Source organism: Nicotiana tabacum, chromosome 3 (assembly GCF_000715075.1).
Source record: "Nicotiana tabacum cultivar K326 chromosome 3, ASM71507v2, whole genome shotgun sequence".
NCBI classification, from domain to species: domain Eukaryota; kingdom Viridiplantae; phylum Streptophyta; class Magnoliopsida; order Solanales; family Solanaceae; genus Nicotiana; species Nicotiana tabacum.
The window spans coordinates 167463543-167485699 of record NC_134082.1 but is presented as its reverse complement, the minus strand read 5'-3'; the positions used below and the strand labels follow the sequence as shown (position 1 = coordinate 167485699).

The 22157-nt window shown below is 37.1% G+C and overlaps 1 protein-coding gene and 1 non-coding gene across 3 annotated transcripts; one reads left to right on the top strand and one right to left on the bottom strand.

The window, feature by feature from the left end:
• Positions 1–2341: 2341 nt before the first annotated feature.
• On the top strand, positions 2342–11264 carry LOC107770296 (uncharacterized). The gene is made up of 10 exons (XR_012708008.1): positions 2342–2808; positions 3739–3782; positions 4128–4227; positions 4340–4454; positions 4783–5402; positions 6383–6665; positions 7308–7581; positions 8910–9071; positions 10022–10483; positions 10690–11264. It is a non-coding gene; the product is annotated as an uncharacterized LOC107770296 (transcript).
• Positions 11265–12489: 1225 nt separating this feature from the next.
• Positions 12490–15922, bottom strand: LOC107770297 (coatomer subunit zeta-2-like). 2 transcript variants are annotated; one of them, XM_016589590.2, is made up of 7 exons: positions 15764–15914; positions 14478–14626; positions 14228–14387; positions 13515–13662; positions 13342–13419; positions 12902–12986; positions 12490–12782 (listed from the first exon to the last, which is right to left on the bottom strand). In XM_016589590.2, the coding sequence occupies exons 2-7, from the start codon at positions 14571–14573 to the stop codon at positions 12723–12725; spliced, it is 627 nt and encodes a 208-aa protein (XP_016445076.1). In that variant the 5' UTR covers positions 14574–14626; positions 15764–15914; the 3' UTR covers positions 12490–12722. The 2 variants fall into 2 exon arrangements, with proteins under 2 accessions (XP_016445076.1, XP_016445077.1); XM_016589591.2 differs by lacking the exon at positions 14478–14626 and having other exon boundaries at positions 15764–15922.
• Positions 15923–22157: the final 6235 nt, after the last annotated feature.

The window sequence follows — 22157 nt, the reverse complement described above, 5'->3', positions numbered from 1 at the left end:
TTGCATATTATGATATATGTCATACTTTTTGTACTATTCATAGTTGAATTATAATTTATAAATATTATAAATAGATTGTTTGTTATAATTTTGCGATTTTAATATAATTATTTTTTATTTTATACTATCTTAAAATTCTTGAAATTAGTAAAATTAAAGATCCGTGGGACTTACGCCCCATGTCTCATGGCTTACGCCTTGCCTCGTAGAGATAAAACGCCCCGCCTTTTAAAATATTGTGCATAATATGTGTACAACTATATCTAATCAGTATGTAATTAATATAAGCCAACTAGAAATTAAGGGATTGTTAACCGACCATATTTATTGTTTGCCTTTTCTAGCCGATGTATATATATATATATATATATATATATTAGACATTGATTATACATAGTTATACACATAGTATACATGAATTTTATATATATTATACATTCGCCGGCTATTTTTAGTTTAAAAGATTAGGTGAACGCTTATTTAGGTTAATTCTTCAGAAAAAATAAATAGTAAACTCGATCGACTTGTCCCTCGTTTAGTAGAGTAGAAGCCTTATCAAATTGGGCGAGTTACGCGTTTGGCAAGTCAACAAAAGATAATTATACTCACTAGTCAATATATATATATATATATATGAAAGCTTAGTGCACCGGGATGCCCTGATTACTCCATATTTTTTTTGTGTGTGTATATTATCCGTTAATATATAAAAAGCATAGTATCTTTTTTCACTAGAGCGGCTATACTGTAACATTGTGATAGGCCCATTGTAGATTTTAGACTCTGGTCAAATCTTAGAGCCCAAAACGGAAAGTTTTCTTACTAATGGCCCATTAAAGAAAAGCCTTTTTCCCAGCACGTCATCTGCTGTAAGGAAAGCTGCGTGCGAAGTTGGAAATTTGGACCAACCAATCAATGACTTTTATTATTAAAAGTTTTTATGGATAAACATCTTTTGGTAATTGAATTCCGATACTTTCATCGTTGAGCGAGTGAACTACACACAATGTAATCGAACGTGCTCAAAACTCATAAGTGGGCCCACTTCCAATAATCTTTCTATCACTTGCTCCACCGGCGCGTGATGTCTCTTTTGCAGGAATCGGAATTTAGTTAAATATCCATTACGCGGCTATATTGTTGCACCTGTAATCTATGAAGTTATTCATAAATTTTCATGTAAATTGTAGTTCTCACCAAATTATTTTCTTCTTTTTTAGTTTTTGAGTATCTCCTTTCCTAGAAATATTTAAAGAAAAAGATTCTGTATTTGTCCTACTTTAGGTATTAATTAGTAATAATTTGATCTAATATATATTTAAAGTAAGCACCACAAAATATCGTTTTGCTAATAAATATTAAAAGACGTGAAAAAATCTTCGTATAAATTATGAAATAATATAAAAGCATTTAATTTGGGAACGAATGAATACTAATTTATTTCTTGTTTCTTTTCGGATTTATGAATGTTAATTATTTTATTTTCTATTTTTCATTAAAAAAATTGCACAAAAAAATTCATAAGGCCAACACAAAAAGAGTAAAATTTTGAGGAATCTTTTGTAGTGCATTGGTTGGCTATCTAAAATTTCACTTTACATGTGAGGGTTAATTATACAGCATGTAATACCCTTCTCCTTTTTTTTTCTTCTTCTAAAAGAGTAAATTTTAAACTATACTATTAAGATGAGACAAGAGAGCTTGTAATTTCTTTTCACATTATACTAATTATAAAAGGGCACAAATTTTTATTTTAAATTTTGTGGCCTTCTTGTACATAATAGATTTTGCACGATAATAAGATGATTTCACAATTTTAAAAATTATATTTAATTAGTTGTTCATATTTACTCAAATGTAATAAAAGCTCACATATTCAATATAACTTGATTAATTATATATTCATCCCTACATCGTAAAAAGTATAAGAAATAGAAAAGACGGACTATGTTTTAACATAAGAGGCTTTATGAATTTCAATTTCAAGCCTAGTCCTTTCCCTCAAACAAAACTTTGTACTTGAATCATGTAAAAAAATAAAAATACTACGCACTAGTAAAAAAAATTCTCCAAAAAAGTTAAAAAAAGAAATCCTCCCACTCAGTACAAAGTCAAACAAGAATATTTTTCTGAAGCAGTTATAAAAGTACTGATTATTCTATCGTAGTAAAACTTCCAAAACCACAATCTCGAAGACAAACAAAAAAAGAAAAAGAGGAAAGGAAGCAAAAATTAGAAGAAGCATAGACAGATACAAAAAAGAGATAACTTTTATTTATTAGGGCAGGGAGAAAAGAAAGAAAAAGGTAAAGAGAGGGTTTTCCCAAAAAAAAAAAAAGAAGAAGAGGATTTTAGGAAAAACACATTTATTTACAACTATATTAGTATTAAAGGAGTAAGAAGCCCACAATAGAGAAATCCCAAACCCACAGAGAGAAGAGAGAAAGCAGCAAAAACCCCTTCACTGTGTGTGTGCGTGTTTTTTCGAAGATACATATCTCTATAGTCTATACACAAAGTGAGAGAGACCCAAAAACCTAACTTTAATAGATCTGAAAGAGGAATATACAGTGGGTGTTTGTTGTTTTCTTCTCTCTTTTTTCACAGAAAAAGAGTTGTAACTCTTAGAAAAGATGAGTAGCAGAGGAGGCAATGGTGGAGTTGGGGTACAAGCGATACCAGCAGGGTCAAGGAAGGTGGTACAAAGCTTAAAGGAGATAGTTAACTGTCCTGAGCCTGAGATCTATGCTATGCTCAAAGAATGTAATATGGACCCTAATGAAGCCGTCAATAGGCTTCTTACTCAAGGTCTTTACCGTAAACCCTAAAAAGATCTTTCTTTTCTTATTTAAAAGAAGAATCTTTTTCTGGGTGTTGTTAGTTTTAGATATTATTGCTGGGGTTTTAGGGTTTTTGTGTTTCTCAAAAGTTTGGGAAGATTTTGGATTTCTTAATTTTGTGATAAGGTTACTTCCTTTATTGGTAAGACCTAAGATAATAGGTTTTTTTTTCCCGCTGATGTTTTGTTTCTTTACTTTTTTGCTGATACTGGGTGTTAGAAATTGTGAGTTTTTTAGGAGTAGGAACAAGAAAAGAATAATTGGCTTTTGTGTTTGTGTGTGTTTTTTTTGGCCTTTCATGCTGTTCTGAGCATTATTCTCTTAATTTGTGATGCTTTGTTTAAGAAAGAAGAATGACACAGTGGGATTGTGTGCGTGGAGCATCTGTAGCTGCAGTGTATGATTTATACGTTTCATCATGTAGAACACCCTTTTCTTAAGTGCAAGATTTGAATTTTATGCTATATACCTGGTAGCTGGTTCCATATTTGTTAATAGCTATATTAACCGGCTGAGCATGCCACTTGCGATTCGGGTAGTTATATGCGCAAAGCAATCAGATGGAGAGGTGATTTTCATTGACGCTGATTTTAAAATATAAAGGAAAGAGAAAAATACAGTATTAGGGGCTTTTAAAACTGCCTGCTTTACTTGAATTGCTTCTGGTTTCTCTCTTAAAGCCCCAAGAACTTATTACTTTTTGTGCATCACTTTTAGAACATTGGTTACTGCAGTTGAAATTCCTTATTCAGACTTCAGAGTTTGATATATTTTGCAGAGTCCCAATAAATCATGTTTGCCTTCCTTTATGCTGTTTATGCTTTAATTTTTACTTTAGGTGACCATAGTTTGTTATTAATTTTGATCACCTTCTAATTGGAGTTCGTTGACTGCCCAGATACTTTTCATGAGGTGAAGAGCAAACGTGAAAAGAGAAAAGAGGTTCGTAAACTTTATTGAAGCAGGAATTCTAGAGACAATTGGTTATGGAGCTGATTTAACATTTGTCCTTGATATCTGCATGTTCCTCTTATGATTTTTATATGATACGAGTGAAGGGGAAGTAGTCTACTCAGATCTCTTACTACCCTGGTTTGATAATTAACTTCTGAGCTCTCTTTTTTGTTTTGTTGTCTTGAGTGGTGCATGACACTTTCCTCTTGATATGTTTTATGTCTATCTGATGGGTTGCATGCTCTAGCAGAATATTATAAGGTGCTATTACATTGCTTTCTTAAATGGGTTGTTGATTTCTTTATACTTCACTTATATTCATCTTTGGTTCAGAGTAAGGATACGACTGAATCTAGGCCGCGTGGTTCAGTTAACAATTCAGGCCGTGGAAGCAGGGGTGGTGCAGAACGGTATGTTGGGCGTGGTGGGTCAGGTATATGCATGATAATGCACAATCTTTTCAAACAGAATTAGGTCTGACTTTCTCATAGTTTGTCATGTTATCTCGTGAGGGTATAATTTTGTTTCTGACCTCCTTTTTCCAGAGCCTACCAAGCCTACTCCTGGATACAAAAAGGAGAATGGATCTTATACAAGTAATCTGGCCTCTACTCCTGGAGTTTCCGGAAGTAATATAAGCAGGAGGGCTGCTACCATCAGGTTAGTAGTTTCGAGGTCTTAAATGGTTCAGTTTCTTTCAAAAGGACATCAGTTGTTTTTTAGATGCTCGTGTTGGTTCCAGTATGGTATTCCTTAACCCACAGTATGTTTCTTTCTGTTGAAGTGTCTTTGGCATTAATTTAACTACTTAATAGCTACGATCAGTAATCACCGCATTGACTTAATGAAGTTGCAAATTCTTTTCATTCACTTCAATAATCGTGCAATGTACAAATGCATGTGACTAAGCACACTTTCAGCGTTCTTTTAAGAGATGCATAATGCTGCTTTGAATTTTCTTTGAATGCTTTTCCAATACGTGTTACAGTGATGCTGCTGCAAATGAAACTAAAAGGCCAGCATCAGCAGCAGTTGATGGTGTTTCATCAGTCTCACAGCATTCTTCTGGATATCAGCATACTTGGGGCGGGGTGCCAGGTCAAGTTTCCATGGCTGATATTGTGAAGATGGGTAAGCCGCAGAGCAAAGTGCCGAGTATACCTAATGTATCTCATCGCAATGTCAATGCCAACCAAAACCATATTCAAGGGATCCCTTCTGGTGCATCACATCAAAATATTCAGTTTTCTGACGATCATACATCCAATGTTTCTGATGTATATCGAGAGTCTGGGGATTATCGAGTGCAACATCATTCAACCGATGAGGAATGGCCTCTAATCGAGCAGCCATCAGTTGCTAGCCAGCCCTCTATCTCAGAGCCTCCTGCAGATTCTGAGCTGCATCCTGATCCAGCTAACATATCATATGACAGAATTAATCATCAAACTGAGATTGATGAGGTACAGGGGACTGATGACAGCACTGCTGAAAATCTTGGTAGTCCTCCAAGCAGAAATTTGCAGGAGAGGGTCTGATTTGCATCTATTTATGAGAATGACCTCTACAGATTTCAGAACCAGAATCATACTTTTGACCATCAAGATGGTTAGTATATCATAGTTTTGAGTTGGTATTGTGATATGCCTTTCATTGTTGAAAATATGTATTATTTTGTTGTCAAATAGCTTATGTAATAGCTTGTCTGACATAGTATTGCTTATTGTTTGTTTTTCATTATTCTCTCTGAGGTTTCCGGGCTTGGCAGGTCTTTAGTCCAGTAAACTAAAGATTCTCTCTGTTCCCCCTTTGACATTAGTATAATGTTATCGTTGTGTGTTCTTAGAGCAACTACACCGGACCTTCCTTTTTTAGGAATACAGTCCCGGTGTTTGATCTCATCCTATCAATTTAGCTTGAATAAGCTGGATTTTTTTGACATATCACCTTATGAGGGAAGTGTAGCATAAAGAACCTGTTTGGTTTAAACAATATACTTTTTCTCCCAGCTTTTTGTTTCTTTTAGATCTTAAATAGGAATTTAAAATATCACTTTTTTCTTGCAGTAAGTGCATTTTGGTATTAGTAATGTATTATAACCGTGATGTCCTACATTATCTCTTTGATTTACTGGGGCATCTGATACATGTATAAAGGACAAAAGGCTGAAGTGCCAATCATTTGCTGTTCATAGGTTGCCCCATGCAGAGTTGAATTTATCCCGTACAGTTGAAGCTTGGTGTTATTTTGATAAGTAATTTGATGTTTGGGATCCTTAAAAATTCAAAGATGCCTTAAAATTCATACTTTTCAGCTGGCCCTATATTTGAAATGGAAGAAAAGTCTAACTAATCTCAAGCCACCTAGAAACTTCTCTTTTTGGGGGGAGGGAGCAGCATACATGGAGATGCTTGCTAGGAGGCATGTACACCTGCTTTCCATGTCACTATTAGTTTCAACGTAAAGTGAAAAGCAGTGTGGTTTATCTGTGAAATCAAATTGTTTGTTCCATCATATGAAATTCTGCTACATAGAATCTATTGAAATGTCTATTTTTTGTTTAATAATTCTCTGCCATCTGCTTGCAGCTGAAGACGTTAACGTCTCTGTTTCATCAGTTGCTGCAAACTTGCAACAGTTAAATGTACATGATGATCGAGGGTTGTCACCTGAGGGAGATGGTCCTTCTGTTGTAATCCCAGACCATCTTCAAGTTCAAACTGCAGACTGCTCACACCTGAGCTTTGGTAGCTTTGGTGCTGGTATTGGTGGATCCTTTTCTGGGCCTTTGGCATCTGCTCCAGTGAAAACTAGCTTGGAAGATGCACCTAAGGATGTGGAGGGTTCATCAGTTGGGCACTTGGGATCCAGGTATACCTCCTTCTTAACTGTGGGTTTTCTTTAATTCATTGATGCACCGCCAAATCTCTGCTGGTCGCTTCTTCCACTTAGATGATGTGGAAAGTTTCAGTCATTTGTTTTGCCTCATAGGTTAATTTTGCCTCTTCCACTTACATGATGTGGATATACGGTTAATTTTGCTTCTGATTTACTAAATTCAACTTCATATATCCTTGCACTTTCTCTTAGTATTTTTGTAGTTGGCTTTTTTTAAATGTTCATCATATTAGTCAGTCAAATCAATCATTACTATTCTCCAAACCCACGTAGGTGAGGTTAGCTGCATCTGTATGGATCCTCTATACCAGCTTCTTCTATTCAGACTCATTTCATTCCAGTCAAATAATTTATCATTTAGGACAATGGGTGCAGTTTTCTCTGCGCTCTCCAACCAAAAATTTATCATTTAAGACAAATTTGTCCTTAAAGCTAGCCCAACAGTGCATTTTTAAACTTTTGTATAAACATATTCATATCGTTCAAGTATAAAATATCAATCTTACAAGATAGCATAAATATCTTATTATTGAGGTATTTATAAATTAATCTCCCATGCAAAGCATGGGAGCTGAAAGTATTCCTCTTAATTGTTGGTGTATCTTTATATTGCAGAGCTCCCGAATACTATGGTGATGAGTCTCTTGGACATGCATCTGAGAGTAACTTGTACCATAGAACTAATGCAAGTTCTGGAAATTATGATTCACCTTCTGCTTCACAACCAGAGCAGTTGAAAACAGAATTAAGTGAACATGGAAATCAATACTCGTATCCCTCCTCTGCTGGTGGCTACACATATGAAACTGCACAACAATTGACTGCAGCATTTAGTCAGCCACAGACAAGTTCCCAGATGCAAAATCTTGCTTCTTTCTCTAATGTAATGGTAAGAGCTTCCTCTGTCAAGGATATAAATAATTTCTCTGCTCTTCATTGGATGTTTGCCTGCATATAATTTTGCGTTTTGAAGTTTGAAGCTAATTGTACTGAAAGTTTATCGGGTGAATTATAATGCTCAAGAAAAGTACATTATTCTAGTAGTTTTTTTGGGGCAGGGGTGTGTATTATAGTTGAACTTGTCATAAGTCAGCCCCTGAGGGGAACATACACAATAAATAATTGGCTCTGTATGTTTTACTTTTGACTTTCACTTTTAATTGGGTTGCATAGAGTTTGCTTACTATTGGCTCGCTATTCTGTTAGGTTTAAAATGACATATGGAATGACATGGTAGAGTTGCGGGGTTGGTAGCTTTATTCCATTATCTTAGCAGGGAGGGGGGTTTCTAAATGTGGAGTGTAGTTTGGGTTCACACTATACATTGCGCATGGATAGATGTTTGCCTAATAGTGTACTGAAAGATGTGAATGCATTCGTATCTTTTGTAAGTCTCTTGTTTTTTATCGGTGCAATGAGAGGTGGGGGTTGGTGTAGAAGTTTGTGACATGTTCTTGAGATGATTATTCTCGAAAATTTACATCTGCAAAGAATCATGATCTATTCACAATCTAGTAATGATTTGACCATTTTTATTCTCTCGAGTCTTATAGTTACTCTTTTGAAAGTTAATTTTTGGTGGATATCATAAGTACAGCATGATTATTTGTGAACTTGTTATTATTCACTATATGGGCACTGGTCTGTGGTTACATATTATAACTTTTGAATAGCTCTTGCACAATCGAAGCAAATCTGTTGTTAGTTATAGACAATAGTTTTATCGAACTTTACTTGAGACAATCAAATTAACTAAATTGAGTAATCGCTGAGGTCTGTTAGAGTGAAAGATGACCGTGGATAGTCTTTTTCTTGTAACTCTTTTGGACTGCCCTTTTCTTGTGGTCCTTTAATCTTTTCCTAGAATATTTTGAGGAAAAAGCTATTGCTGGAGTTTCCTTCTGTATAATCTGTATTTGAAGTTGATAAATATAAAATAATAGTGGCAAACGTGTGAAGAATCTAATTCTGCGGCACTATTGTGGGGGCACTTAGTATAAGTGGTAATTTACTATTTTTCCTAATGTATCTATGCTCTTTCAGGAATTGTTTTCAGTTTTACAAACTCTAGAAAGATAAAACCTATAATGCCTGCTTTTCCCATGTGAGGAGGGGGCGGTAGGTCAATGGAGTACAAGAGAATCAAAAGAGGAACATTTAAGTTTCCACCAGAATTTTCTACGGCGAGGTACTCATTTTGCTATTTTGTTTGAGCAGGCCTTCACAAATTCATTGCCAAGTACCTTGTTGGCTGCTAATGTTCATGCTGGTCGTGAATCTGATCCTTCATACTCACCATTTTCTGCAACACAAGCAATGCCCACAAAATATGGCAACTCTGTTTCTTCAATTGGAGGTTCAACAATTTCCATGCCTGAGGTAATGCTATCTTGATGAAGTCAATTCATTTTTCAAAGTGAATTTCTTTTTCTTCATGTGCACTTGGTGTATTGCTCATCACTTGTTGCTTGTCAAAATTTTCATGTACCGTAAAACGCAAAATATGTTATTTTCTTACCCTTTTTAGAAGTAGTTTTAATGGTTTTTATAGTTTGTTTGTGCATAATGAGAATGTTGTACATAATGGATCTAATTGCATCTAACACTGGTGGGATCTCTTAACAATTGAGGATGAAATTTCAAAGATAGCTTCTGCCTTCTGCTGCTTGAAACTAAAATTTGAAGGTCATCTCTCTGAAGTCTTAATGTCCATCCAATGTTTTAGGGCAGACAGCTTTTGATGTTTTGTTAAACTCATGTTGTGTGGGTTGGTGTTTTTACTCTGTATACAAAAAAATGTATACAAAGAGAATAGTTACTCGTCATGGATCTTCAAAATATCTCAAAGGCTAATTTGTTTATTTGTGTGGTACAGTTCAGAGGGTCTAGCTCATTAAGAGAAAAGAAAATGACCCTTTGATTTAGGAAAAGGTGGCCGAGGTTGTGTATAATATTCTTATGATAATGTTACCTTTTGGTGTTCCTGGTCAAAAGAACTGTTAACTTTTGATTTTCTCATTTAGGATTTTCTTTTGGGTTGTTGCAAAAGAAAAGAAAGGGCAATAAGTTAATAATAATCTGAAATTTAAAAGATTCACAAAAGAAGTTGTGAAATGTGATTCCTTTAAATGACGTATAGAAACAATCCATTCCTCTAAGAGGAATGGGTTGAATTTTAATTGGCAATGCATATGAAAAGGTGGTGTAACCATATGGATAGAGATTTTCTATCTTATGTCTTCTTCCTTTCTAGAATAATAAGTTTACAGATATCTTCCTTATCTTATGTCATGGCGTACATCATTGATATTGTTTCTGTTGACTTGCAGTCTTTGAGGACTGTTGGTTTTCAATCAGCACAACCTACACAGCAGACACTTTCTGGAACTAGTGTCACCACCGGACCTGCTGTGCCACAACATCTTGCTGTACATCCATACTCCCAACCAACACTTCCTCTGGGACCGTTTGCTAACATGATTAGTTATCCCTTTATGCCTCAGAGCTATACGTATATGCCATCTGCATTCCAGCAACCATTTGCTGGTAACAGTACTTATCATCAGTCGCTAGCGGCAGTGCTCCCCCAATATAAGAACAGTGTTTCCGTCAGCAGCTTACCTCAGTCGGCCAGTGTTGCTTCTGGATATGGTGGTTTTGGAAATACAACAACTATCCCTGGTAACTTCCCGATGAACCCGCCTGCTGCTCCCTCTGGTACTAACTTGAGTTACGATGATATGTTGAGCTCTCAGTACAAGGATACTAATCATTTGATGTCTCTTCAACAGGTAAGCAATTCACTTGCTATAAACGCTGTTCGATTATTTAAAGTCAATAGGACAAATTGCTGTCGACTCGCTTTCTCTAATATAATAGGTTTTGATGTTTTTCTCATTTGGACTAATAGTTTTGATATCAACTGCTTTTGTCGATCACCGTTCTTCCTTTCCATGATTTGAAGCTCATGTATATGCTCACTCTCCCTGCCTTTCAGGGTGAGAACTCAGCTATGTGGCTTCATGGACCTGGCTCAAGAACAATGTCAGCTGTTCCTGCCAACACATACTATGGTTTCCAAGGTCAAAACCAGCAAAGTGGTGGATTTAGGCAAGCTCAACAGCCAATGCAGAATCATGGATCCTTGGGCTACCCAAATTTCTACCATTCTCAGGCTGGGATCTCATTAGAACATCAACAGCAAAATCCAAGGGATGGGTCGTTGGGTGCCTCTCAAGGCCAGCCTAAGCAGTCCCAACAGCAGCTATGGCAGAACAGCTACTAATAATCTCTTGATGCCTCCTGCTTTTTCGGAGTCTTGTAGTGAGTTTGACAGTGGCCTTTCCAGGGTGTTGCTTTGGAAATGGCTTAAATTCACATGTCCCGAGGGGAATCGACTTGCTGCTGCCCTGTGCCTCGAGGTTGTACTTCACGTATTTGTCATCAGTCAAATGTAACGTAGGAATGTGAGCTAACGTCGTGCTAGTGGACTTTTCTTGTTTTGTTAACTCTTTGTTTCACAATTAACCCCTTCTTTATCTATAGTGATAAGTGATGTTCTGTTTCCACTAAGCAATGTGTTGCAATCCTTCTTAGTTTCCTAACCAGTTTAGCCCTGCTTGCTGCACAAGTGATTTGCATGTGGTATTTTTATTATCAGGTTTTACTTATTTCTTACTTCCATTGAGCCTAAAATTCCTGGCACAGTAGGGTGGAATGTACAAAGATCTCCCTTTATTTGAAAATATTGTTGATGTCCTTGGTAGTATTTTAGAGAAGACAAGTTTTGTGGTTCAGTCCTGTACGACTCACCTAAAAAATGCTCTTTGATTATGTGAGCTATTTTATATGATGTTTGCAGGGGTAATTGACGAATGTGGTATAGAGGAAAACCTTTAATCTCATCTATCCTATTTGGTATCGAATGTGGTCAAGTTTCACTTGAGAAATTAGACATGCAGGTTAACTTACTTCATGCTTTGATTCTATAGCAAAACCGAGTGGCTTATTTCATGAATAATTGTGGACTCATTTCTTTTGGAACTAAGCCTATAAGGTGAAAGGAACTACATCTAATGGTATTGACTGTTGAGGTTACTAATCGTTTATAAAGAAATGATACATCTAATTGGAGCATTTGGTAATTTATGCTTAAGTTTTAGTTTAGAGTACGAAACCTGGCAAGCTCGATTTGGATCATTACCATTGGATCATAGCGAGCTTTATACGCATTAATTAATTTACATCTTTTGCTTTTTAGTTGCACAATGAATTGTGACTAATTTGTCCTAGTAAATACATCATTATTATTTCGATTCAGCTACTATTTTAAGTTATGAAAGTTTATCATTTTCTTCTTACATTGACATGTAGTGACTCCATTATGGCATCAACATTGCCATAATTTGTCAACACCTGTGGAACTGACCAACATCACAATAATAAGATAATTGCAAGCTTGGAAGATGACAACTTTGAGTAAATTATAGGGAACAATAAATAGGCGATGCACCATCTCTTTTGGTACATATATTTCCTTGGCTTAATTGATTCCATTAAACCCAAACTCAACGGAAGACCATAAGCTCGGGGCTCGACGAAACCGAAAGTTTCAGCTTGTTGAAAGGTAGTAGGATTCGATCTAGTGGGATCGATTGATTGTCACACAAGCCCATCGGAGTTGATGTGTTATAACATGATTTTTCACGTGACAGAAAAGATGACCCAAAATAATTAACTACATTAAAGGCACATAATACGGGACCAAGAAAAGGAAATCAGGAAAAGACACTATGTGAGGCCACAATCCATATTGCAACTGAGTTCTTCCCCCCTCTCTACACAAGAATCAAGTTTGCATTATATCTTAACGTGTTCAACTAAGTCCAAACATGTAGAAACAAGAGACTGGGCATAAGTTAGAACTATAAGAGCTAAAACAATGCAACTTGATGCTCATCAATTAGTTCATTCAGGAGGAAATCAATACTCGTGAGGCCTTGGTTTCTCTTTTTTTGTTGACCCAACAAATCATTTGAGAAGAGATCTTGCTAAATGCTCTCGTGCAGTTGCCAATGCTTGACTTATTGTCTGTAGAAAACAGAAAGAACACATAGTGAAAAGATGAGTTAATTGCACGGGGATGCTAATTAATGAAACAAATATCGATCAGTTTGAAGGAACACATCAGGAAATAGAGCAATATTTACCTGCTCTGACAAAGGTGCCCCAGAATCCGCGCTATTGCTTGCCACTTTCCCGGCAATAACATTTGCATCCGTTTCAAGAACAATTCTACAAGAGATAAGAAAGTAAAATGGAGGATATTCAAAATATAAGTTAATCAGAAGTAATTCAAATTCTTCATCAGCTTAGTTTCCTGTAACTGAAATTGAGAGCAAGATTGAATGTTCGACTCTTTTCCATTTTCCTACTTCAATTCTCAAGGTCAACACTCTAAAAAGTACTACACAGGGCATGTAGAAAAGAAATAACTACAATTCTATATAACTACAAAGAAAAGAAAATAAACGATTCTGACTTGTAGTATTTGTATGGAATGAGTAAAAGTTGCAAAGCAAGTTAAGACAAAGATTTTAATTACTTAAAACTTGAAATAAATAAACTAAACATGGTACAATACTCTTACCCGCCGTCAACAATTTCATCAAGACACAAAAGAATAAGGTCCAAATTTTCAAGTGCCTCCTTCTTCTCTACGTTGCCCCTAAAACAAAAGGCATTTGCAGCAAGATAAGTACATGAAGACGAACATATTAAGGGATGCATATCGGAAAGGAAAACGTTGCTCTCGTATACAACCTAAGAAGAATACCAACAGCATCAGAGAATCCCTGGAGCACACTGGCAAGGATTATTTCATTTTCATTGTCACTCCCAGTAACAAAGAAATGAAGATCTTGGGAAAACTTGTAAACAACAATATAATTATCAAACATTGTTATCTCCGCTGCAGAAGAAGTAAGACGAGTGGTCAGACAGATCAAGGTTCTCTTTCTTTCCCATCACAAGGGCATTCTTTAGTAACTAGCAGAAAGACAATTCTCAATATATATAGAGTAATTACTGAGCAAGACTTCAAATTCATATGGCCTGGAGACAACCAACTCCTAGAAGAGGACATGCAAGCAAACAAAAGAAAACCAACTCTTGTAAGATTATAATGGTCAACTTACCACTACTAAAAGAGTTCCTATTTGATAAATTAACAAAACTTCTAATAGCTTGTCTTTGTTTTTGGCACTTGATTTAAGACTACCACAATAGTTCTATAATAATATTCTATGTTTGCAGAGACTGGTAATATCTACTGCATAAGATAGTCCCACAGACAACTCGTGCAGAATGGAACCTAAACAACAGGCAGGATGACTTTTGCTTCCTTTGAATGTTGACAGGGAGACTGAAATGTGCAGCCAGTAATACTTGAAAACATGAAACAAAATAAAGGAGATAATTTTGAAAGAGCACGACCAAAACAAATAAATAAATCAACATTAAAAGAGAGATCATACCTTCTGCCCTGGCATTAGTCTTTTGTGTCTTGGCAAACACAGCCTTCTCAAAAGCTTCCCTTGCAACATTTGTTGGCCAATCATCCGAGTAGTACTTTACAGCAACACGCTTTCCTTCGGAATCTAGAAGCAGAATGTTCTTAACTGCAGGGCAAGTCTCCTACAAAGAGGATGTGAAGGATATTAAAGCAGGATCTTTTGTCTAGATATCCAGATATGAAAAGAATAAGGGATGAATTTCTTTTCATACTTTGTAGAAAAATAGGTTAATGCCATATCTGACAGAGATGGAAGTCATGCATAAACTGCTTCTGGTTCTATCTATCAGAGTTTCAAGTTTAACCATCGTTCCAAAAATTCCACGATACTCACTTTTGCATATTTCTCCTTTCACTTTTTCTATCCAAGCACGTGTAACATAAAATCATATTCCAAACCGAAGCATAACTGTAGCACAAATAAAGCTGTCTTCCCTTTTTCATGGCCTCCTGCACAGCTATAGATGTCAACCAGAAACTACTTTCTCTCCGATTATATCCAACTCAACATCAACTCATCAACTCTCCAAGTCATGTGGAAAAACTAAAATATCCAAACACCTAAATCAGATTTCCGCTCAGTGGCTTTTACCTTTATTCTCTTGATGGAAAATCCTCACTATTTGATAAAATAACTTTGCCTCACATCATATGCCCCTGTTATAAAGCACGATATTTCCTCCTTCATGAGCAAGACTTTCCATTCTAAAGAGATGAATGCAGCATCCCATTTCAAGAAACATGAATCTAAGATTTAACCCAGATTAGCCTTAAATGTGTGGGTTGGTGTCAGAGGTGGATCCAAGATTTGAACTTTATAGGTTCAGGATGCCACTGAACCCTCTGATCATTCGAGTTACTGGGTTCAAAATTTAATATTTGTAACTATTTGGTTAGATTTCTGAATACATATACACGGTATGAGCTAAAGCTATTGGGTCCGGCTGAATCCATAGCTTATTACGATACATACGTTCCCAGTTGGTGTCCAACTTAAATTTTGGTGTTCTTCCTATTAGGGTGTTGCAAAAGAATTAACTGGTGGGATATATAGTGTAAATAATCCTACTAGTTCATAACAAAAAAGTTTTTTCTTCCTTCTGTTAATTCTTACGTTTTTTTTCTTCCTTTTGTTAATTCTTTTCATTTTTTCCATTGTTGGAGACTTAAAAATGCTAGATCTGATAGATATACCTTCCCAATTTTACCTCCATATAACAAACGCGGAAAACGGATCAATAATCAAAGAGATCAAAAGAAAAACACTTTAAGCCAACTGTTCCAGTTCTACTAAAATTAAAACCCCAAATGCACAAAATTCATTTTCTACCAGCGCTGACCGCTAAATTCAACCATACAACACATAAGATAAGTGATCAACGCGAATGCGCTTGTTTTGGGCAAAAAAGATAAAAACATATTAAAAAAAAGATTGGATCTTTTTCCATTTGGAAAAATAATAGCAAAAGGGTTTGAGAGAAAGAGAGAAAAAGCTGACCATTGTGAGTGGGAATTGAGGAGAAAGAGCTCAGAATTGACGTTGAAGAAGGCTGATCGCTCGACCTACGAAAACACCGTAGAGAAAGGAGGGAGGGAACCTATTTGCTGGGGCGTGATACTCGCTTCTTACTTTTTTTTATTTATTTACTTTTTATATGTATGATTTTCAATAAGGGGTTAGAAGTTGTGAAAGTTGTTTGCTTGTTTTTGAAGTTTCCTGAAAGGAAAAAGGTTTTTATTTTTTATTTTCTATTTTCTATTTTATGGTTCTTTTGGGGTATTCATGCAGTTAAAAAATATTTGAATCAAATTAAACTAATACTATATAAATTTTGTTTCGGACTGGCGGTTTGGTTCAATTTATGCAGTTATTTTCTATTTCTACGAATGTAGTAAAGAATGCAAATTGTCATTGCTGATCCATTCTGACGAGCACCGTCAGGCTTTAATGAAGATCTTGAATGAGGCACACGTTCCTGATAAAATCTCCGTGAATCACTTGGAAAAAATAGCCAACAAAATCTTTGAGGCAAACAAAATTACATTTTCTGATGACGAATTGCCTGTGGAAGGTACTGAGCACAACAGAGCTCTTTACCTCACCTTAAAATGTGAAAACTCCGTAGTGACCCGGGTGTTGGTTGACAACGGGTCAAGCGCAAACATCTGCCCTCTCTCCACTCTGAGCAAGTTGAAAATAAAAGAGGAGAGGATCCAAAAGAATAATATTTGCGTACAGGGATTTGACGGTGGAAGCAGAGATTCATTTGGCGACATAGTGCTGGAACTGACAATAGGGCCAGTTGAATTCACAATGGAGTTTCAGGTGTTGGATATAGCTGTTTCTTATAATTTACTGTTGGGTCGACCATGGATACATGCTGCTAAAGCAGTCCCATCAACACTACACCAGGTGGTCAAGTTTGAATGGGATAAGCAAGAAATAGTTGTGCATGGGGAAGACAGTTTAAATGCTCACAGCAGTGCCATTATACCGGTCGAAGGAATAGAAAATGACCAGGGACCATGGATTTACCAGGTTTCTGACACAATGTTGGTAGAGAAAATTCCAGAGGGGAAATACATTCCGAATTCAAAGATAACCGCTGCATCAGTCATGGTAGCCTATGAAATGTTAAAGAATGGTTTTGTACCCGGCAAAGGTTTGGGCTCATCTTTGCAAGGCATTATACAACCAGTATCTCTCCCCGAGAACTGAGGAACATGTGGTTTGGGATTCATACCCACTGTCACAGACGTGAGAAAGGCCAGAAAGCCAAAACAGAAGGCATGGGTCCTTCCAAAGCCAGTCCCACATCTATCAAAATCTTTTGTAAAGTCCGGTACTAGAAATCACCCGATAACAACAATTCCTAAATCCATGATTAATCCTGAGGAGGAATTAATTGAAAGATTTGAAAAGCTGTTTGACGATGTGAACATGGTGGAAAATGGTGAAGGTTCTAGCAACGCGGAAGTTCAATTCGTTGGGCCAGAGACAAAGCTTAATAACTGGAAAGCCACTCCTCTCCCCATTCGAAAGGAGTCTTGGTAGTTTATTTTGATTTTCCTTCAGTTTGTTTGGGTTACTTCAGGGTTGTAATCCAAATGTTTACAGTTTGTTTGAAGTGTGCAAACCTTTTTATCTTTCATCATCCAATAAAATACAGTTTCCTTTTCATTATCATTCCTGATAGTTTTCTTTTCTTTTTCTTCTTCTTTCTGTACAGTCCTTTTTACGCTGGCTCTAGTGATATGGCATGCATAAGGAATCTTCAGCCCAGTCTTAAAAATCAATCTGGTTCCGAAATAATAATTCAAGAAGTATATTGTGATTATGAATCGGAATATGATGAGGATGAGGCTTTCGAAGAGATTAGTAAAGAGTTAATTCATTTTGAAGAAAAAAACAAACCTAACCTGAGTGATACCGAAGACATCAATCTAGGAGATACAAATAATATCTGAGAAACTAAAATAAGTGTCCACCTCGAACTAAAGATCCGGGAGGAGTTAATTAAAACACTCATCGAATTCAAAGATATTTTTGCATGGTCATATGACGACATGCCAGGCTTGAGCACCGATTTAGTGGTTCACAAATTGCCCACTGATCCAATGGTGCCTTCTGTCAAGCAAAAGCTGAGGAAGTTCAAGACTGATATGAGTGTGAAAATTAAAGAAGAAATCACCAAACAGTTGGATGCAAAGGTCATTCGAGTCACTCGGTATCCTGTTTGGTTGGCTAATATCGTTCCTGTGCCAAAGAAAGACGGCAATATTAGAGTATGCGTTGATTACCGCAATCTCAACAAAGCAAGTCCAAAGGATAACTTCCCATTACCCAATATCCATATTTTAATCGATAATTGTGCCAAACATGAGATAGGATCTTTTGTGGATTGTTATGCCGGGTATCATCAAATTCTAATGGATGAAGAAGATGCAGAAAAAATGGCATTCATCACACCATGGGGAACTTATTGCTACCGGGTAATGCCATTTGGTTTGAAGAACGCCGGGACAACTTACATGAGAGCAATGACCACGGTGTTTCATGATATGATACATAAGGAGATTGAGGTATACGTGGACGATGTGATCATAAAATCAAAGCATCAGGCCAACCACGTTGGGGATTTGAGGAAATTCTTCCTCAGACTTCGCAGGTACAACCTCAAGCTTAACCCTGCCAAGTGCGCATTTGGCGTTCCATCTGGAAAGCAGTTGGGATTTATAGTCAGTCGGCGAGGCATCGAGCTAGATCCATCAAAGATCAAAGCCATCCAAGAATTGCCACCTCCAAGGAACAAGACTGAAGTAATGAGTTTGTTAGGGAGGTTGAATTACATCAGCAGGTTTATTGCTCAGCTCACAACAACCTGTGAGCCTATTTTCAAATTGTTGAAGAAGGATGTTGCGGCCAAGTGGACGGATGAGTGTCAAGAAGCATTTGATAAGATAAAAGGATACTTATCAAACCCACCCGTGCTGGTTCCGCCAGAGCCAGGAAGACCTTTGATTCTTTACTTGACAGTCTTGGAAAATTCATTTGGTTGTGTACTGGGGCAACACGACATCACCGGCAGAAAGGAACAGGCCATTTACTACCTTAGCAAGAAGTTCACAGCTTATGAGGTTAAGTACACTCATCTGGAAAGGACATGTTGCGCCCTAACTTGGGTAGCTCAGAAATTGAAACACTATTTGTCATCCTACACTACTTACCTCATTTCGCATCTGGATCCGTTGAAATATATTTTTCAAAAGCCTATGCCAACAGGGAGACTTGCAAAGTGGCAGATATTGCTCACAAAATTTGATATCATCTATGTGACTCGGACTGCAATAAAAGCCCAAGCATTGGCCGATCATTTAGCCGAAAACCCGGTCGACGAAGAGTACGAGCCATTGAGAACTTATTTTCCCGATGAAGAAGTAATGCATATCTGTGAGATGGAGCAAATTGAAAAACCTGGTTGGAAACTTTTCTTTGATGGAGCTGCTAACATGAAAGGAGTCGGGATAGGAGCTGTGATTATTTCTGAAACCGGGCATCACTATCCTGTTACGGCTCAACTGCAGTTTTATTGCACCAAAAATATGGCTGAGTATGAAGCTTGTATTTTGGGGTTAAGGCTAGCTGCAGATATGAGAATCCAGGAAATCTTGGTCTTGGGAGATTCGGATCTTCTGGTACATCAAATTCAAGGAGAATGGGAAACACGAGACTTAAAGCTCATACCCTACCGACAATGTTTACATGATCTTTGCCAACTGTTTCGATCAGTGGAGTTCAGGCATATTCCAAGGATCCATAATGAGGTTGCCGATGCATTGGCTACCCTGGCATCAATGTTGCACCATCCGGACAAAGCTTATGTGGATCCACTGCATATTCAAGTCCACGATCAACACGCTTACTGCAACATGGTTGAAGAAGAATTTGATGGTGAACCATGGTTCCACGACATCAAGGAGTATATCAGAATGGGGATATATCCAGCGCAAGCCACAGGGGATCAAAAGAGAACCATTAGGCGGTTGGCAAATGGATTCTTCTTAAGTGGAGGAGTTTTGTATAAAAGAACACCAGACCTTGGATTATTAAGATGCATAGATTCTAGACAAGCTACGGTTGTCATGTCTGAAGTACATTCGGGAGTTTGCGGACCCCACATGAGCGGATATGTGTTGGAAAAGAAAATTCTCCGAGCCGGTTACTATTGGCTTACCATGGAGCAAGATTGTATCAGTTTTGTGCGCAAATGTCATCAATGCCAGATACACGGAGATTTGATTCATTCTCCACCATCTGAGTTGCACACAATGTCGGCACCATGGCCCTTCGTCACTTGGGGCATGGATATTATTGGACCAATTGAGCCGGCAGCATCCAATGGGCACAGGTTCATTCTGGTAGCCATTGATTATTTCACCAAATGGGTTGAGGCCAAAACATTCAAATCAGTGACCAAGAAAGCTGTGGTCGATTTTGTTCACTCAAATATCATATGTCGATTCGGAATCCCAAAGGTGATCATCACAGATAACGGTGCTAATCTTAACAATAACTTAATGAGAGAAGTATGTCAACAGTTTAAGATTATACATCGTAATTCTACCCCATATCGGCCCAAGGCGAATGGAGCAGTCGAGGCAGCCAACAAAAACATAAAGAAGATACTTCGGAAAATGGTAGAAGGTTCAAGACAATGGCACAAAAAATTACCATTTGTGTTGTTGGGGTATCGCACTACTGTTCGCACTTCGGTAGGAGCAACTCCTTATTTGTTGGTGTATGGCACTGAGGCAGTAATTCCTGCAGAAGTTGAGATTCCTTCCCTTCGGATCATCGCCGAAGCTAAGATTGATGATGATGAATGGGTCAAAACCCATTTGGAACAGTTAAACTTGATTGATGAAAAACGATTGGCATCAGTATGTCATGGCCAATTGTATCAAAGAAGAATAGCAAGAGCATACAACAAAAAGGTGCATCCCCGAAAGTTTGAAGTGGGTCAACATGTGCTGAAACGTATTCTTCCACATCAGGTTGAAGCAAAGGGCAAATTTGCCCCGAATTGGCAAGGACCGTTCATTGTGACCAGAGTATTGTCCAATGGTGCATTATGTTTAACAGATATTGAAAGAAAATGCATAGACATGGCTATCAATTCTTATGCGGTAAAGAGATATTATGCATGATTTTTCTTTGGTATAATTATTGAATGTTTGTATTTGACATTATTTCGAAGATTGGAATGACAAAGACAATTTATTCTGCTATCCAAACACTGTATCCTTTGTTCCCCATTTTGAGCCATATTTTGTTTCTTTCCTACCCTCTTTTGGAATCAATAATAAAAAATAAAAAAGAGAAAAGAAAATTATAGAAGTGAACTACGTTTGACCTGATTCCTCAAAGAGGATACGTAGGCGCCTCACGGCTCGGTCATAGGGTGCATAATATGCATAATATGCATAAAATGAAACATCAAGAGATCCCCAATCAAGAAACTGGGGCAGGAATTGTATTGGCAATAAGTTAAATGATTCCAAGAGTTGTAACTTTAAACCCATATCAAAATTGTTTAACTTTTGATACCCTTTCATTCCAACCACATACCAAAAGACCTTTCGATCAATCTTAGAAAAATGTGAAGTCAAGCAAATGGAGATGGTTCATAATACTCTGGTCCAAACAAGAAAAAGCGATGAAAATGAGAGAGTCTTATAGGTGAAAACCCGCACGGGCACCATGAGACGACGAAAGCTGAGAGAAAGTAAAATGAGAGAGTCTTATTGGTGAAAACCTTCGCAGGCACCATAAGGCGAAAAGGAATTAAGAAATAAACAAATGAGGGAAGTTGGTCGATGAAAACTCATTAAGACACTGCAAGTCAAACAAGGTCCGTAAGTTGGCAAAAAAAGAAAATTGGGTTATGGAAATTTTGGAAAAATTGAAAAAATAGACTGGGCTGATTAATCCGAAATGCATACCCTGATTATTGGTGCCAGTAACTCCAATCAGATAAGTTCCTTATTCTTATCTCCAACAGTCATCCAAATTTGGACTTTTCTTTTCATTCTATATTGTCGAAATTGTCATGTTTCCTCACTAATAATCTTACTCTTCTAAAGTTTTGAGGTAAGTTTCGTTCCAAGCAAATAAAAAGGAATGTCAAGGTATACTACCAAGATTCAAGATTGCACAACGCAAAATACGGCCATGATAGGCGGGAAGTAATAGGACGAAAATAAGATATGGGTGTGAGAAAAGTTGAATCAGAAAAGTGGTTCAGTAATGTCAGAAGAGACATATGATTACGATTGAAGGGGTTTGAAGTGAAAACAACAGTTGGGGATCCTACGGTGAAGGATCAATTATG

What these genes read in the sequence shown, in the direction of transcription:
- LOC107770297 (XM_016589590.2), bottom strand. Translation starts at nt 14,573, where the DNA reads ATGGTTAAACTTGAAACTCTGATAGATAGAACCAGAAGCAGTTTATGC. An exon ending in GACTAATGCCAGGGCAGAAG is followed by an intron (nt 13,663 to 14,227) that starts GTATGATCTCTC and finishes CTTCTTCTGCAG; the next exon opens with CGGAGATAACAATGTTTGAT. An exon ending in GCTGTTGGTATTCTTCTTAG is followed by an intron (nt 13,420 to 13,514) that starts GTTGTATACGAG and finishes CTTTTGTTTTAG; the next exon opens with GGGCAACGTAGAGAAGAAGG.